Source organism: Grammomys surdaster, unplaced genomic scaffold (genome assembly GCF_004785775.1).
Source record: "Grammomys surdaster isolate TR1022 unplaced genomic scaffold, NIH_TR_1.0 166, whole genome shotgun sequence".
Classification (NCBI taxonomy): domain Eukaryota; kingdom Metazoa; phylum Chordata; class Mammalia; order Rodentia; family Muridae; genus Grammomys; species Grammomys surdaster.
Genome location: NW_021604614.1, coordinates 441295 through 443372, shown reverse-complemented (window position 1 = coordinate 443372; position 2078 = coordinate 441295). Strand labels below are relative to the sequence as shown.

General features: G+C 56.9%; 1 protein-coding gene across 3 annotated transcripts in view; it reads left to right on the top strand.

Moving 5' to 3' along the window:
* Myl10 (myosin light chain 10) overlaps window positions 1-2078 on the top strand; it is an 8856-nt gene that overhangs the window by 3294 nt on the left and 3484 nt on the right. The window contains exon 4 of one of the 3 annotated variants that reach the window (XM_028766099.1): window positions 430-518. The exons of the other annotated variants lie outside the window; for them this stretch is intronic. Coding sequence (XP_028621932.1) covers window positions 430-518 — 89 coding nt within the window. The remainder of the gene's footprint in view (window positions 1-429; window positions 519-2078) is intronic. 3 annotated transcript variants of the gene reach the window in all.

Below are 2078 nucleotides of genomic sequence, written 5' to 3'. Positions count from 1 at the left end.
TGGTAGAGCCCCTGCCTAGAATCCCCCAGTGAGGGGCTAGGGGCGTGGCTCAGTGGTAGAGCCCCTGCCTAGAATCCCCCAATGAGGGGCTTGAGGTATAGCTCAGTAGTAAAACCAAAGAATGGTGTCTCCAGCCCTGATGTGACATGGATATTGGGGGTGAACAGAAAGGGGCACCACTTTTAGCTGTGACGGCCTGCTTTCCGTAGGAGGAGACTGATGACTGAGGGCCTGCTGGGGACCTAGAACTGCAGCTTGTTCTCATCTTTGCGGGGGCTCCAGGCCTGGGGCTCCTGCTGAGGCTGTCATGCAAACTTATCTAGGGTTGCGTGAGAAGCTGGCAGTGGGGAGGGCAGTGGGCTGTGACAGGCACCATCATGGCAATTAATTGAGACAAGAAGACTGTCCTCTGGTTTCCCGCAATGGCAGGCAGCCACTGTGCTGAGCTTTTTTATGGGTCTTCCAGGCCGCAGAGCAGAGGCCCTCTCTGGGGACAAGGCAGGGAGTGGCTGGCTGAGGTGAGTGACCTATAGCCAGCCCAGAGCTAACCAAATCCAGGGCTTAGTCCCTAGGAAGATGATGGGGGATGGGGGGACAATGCAGACCAACTTTGGCTGCTAGAACTCTTCAGAGAGACACAGGGTTTTTAGCTAATCGATCCAATTGGGAGGCTGTGGCCCTGGAGGCTGAGAGGCTAACTAGCCCTTATTAGAATCCTCCTGCACCTCCTAGCCTCTCTACCTTAGGGCTGCCCACAACTCTGCTGCTAAATCCACCTGAGATGGGCACACTGGCTCCTGTCACCTGTTCAAAGGGGACAATGCTGTCCTTCTCAGTAGAGAACAGGCTTATAGAGGAGATATAAGGGTCTGACCCAGCCCCTCACTGGGGGATTCTAGGCAGGTGCTCTACCTCTGAGCCATGCCCCCAGCCCCTCACTGGGGGATTCTAGGCAGGGGCTCTACCACTGAGCCACGCCCCCAGCCCCTCACTGGGGGATTCTAGGCGGGGCTCTACCACTGAGCCACGCCCCCAGCCCCTCACTGGGGGAGTCTAGGCAGGGGCTCTACCACTGAGCCACGCCCCCAGCCCCTCACTGGGGGATTCTAGGCAGGGGCTCTACCACTGAGCCACGCCCCCAGACCAAATTTATTTTGGTAACTACTTTCCTCAAAGCCACAAAAGTAACACAATAGAAATGACTCCAGCTGCATCATTACCCAGCACATTGGCCCACCTGTCTCTGAGTGTCCCCATCTTGAAGACATCTTCAGGGAGCTCCAGCCTCAGCCCCCAAGCCCAGAGCTCTTGTTCTTCTCTCATGGCCACTGTGCCATAAGACAAATAAGTCTCAGTGGCTGCCCCCTCACTCCCAGAGCACTCACTAATATCTGCTTTGAGACCCCAGAGAAATCGTGAACCTCCCCAAGTTACCGTTTCTTTACGTTTGAGGTGGGAACAATTGTCAGGAGAGTGAAGAGTATAGAAAATGTTCTTGCAAGGAGTCTACGTGCAGTGAAGCAGGTTATTCACAACTAAATGTATGAGTCCACTTAAGGTGTCTGGGAAACCTCCAAGCTCTTGGGACAGTGCCTATTGTACCACTTCTGTGGCTTTGAAGAATATTGCTACCAAAATAAACTATTCTGTGGCTGGAAATGTGGCTCAGTGGTAGAGCCCCTGCCTAGAATCCCCCAGTGAGGGGCTGGGGGCGTGGCCCAGTGGTAGAGCCCCTGCCTAGACTCCCCCAGTGAGGGGCTGGGGGCGTGGCTCAGTGGTAGAGCCCCTGCCTAGACTCCCCCAGTGAGGGGCTGGGGGCGTGGCTCAGTGGTAGAGCCCCTGCCTAGAATCCCCCAGTGAGGGGCTGGGGGTGTGGCTCAGTGGTAGAGCCCCTGCCTAGACTCCCCCAGTGAGGGGCTGGGGGCGTGGCTCAGTGGTAGAGCCCCTGCCTAGAATCCCCCAGTGAGGGGCTGGGGGTGTGGCTCAGTGGTAGAGCCCCTGCCTAGAATCCCCCAGTGAGGGGCTGGGGGTGTGGCTCAGTGGTAGAGCCCCTGCCTAGACTCCCCCAGTGAGGGGCT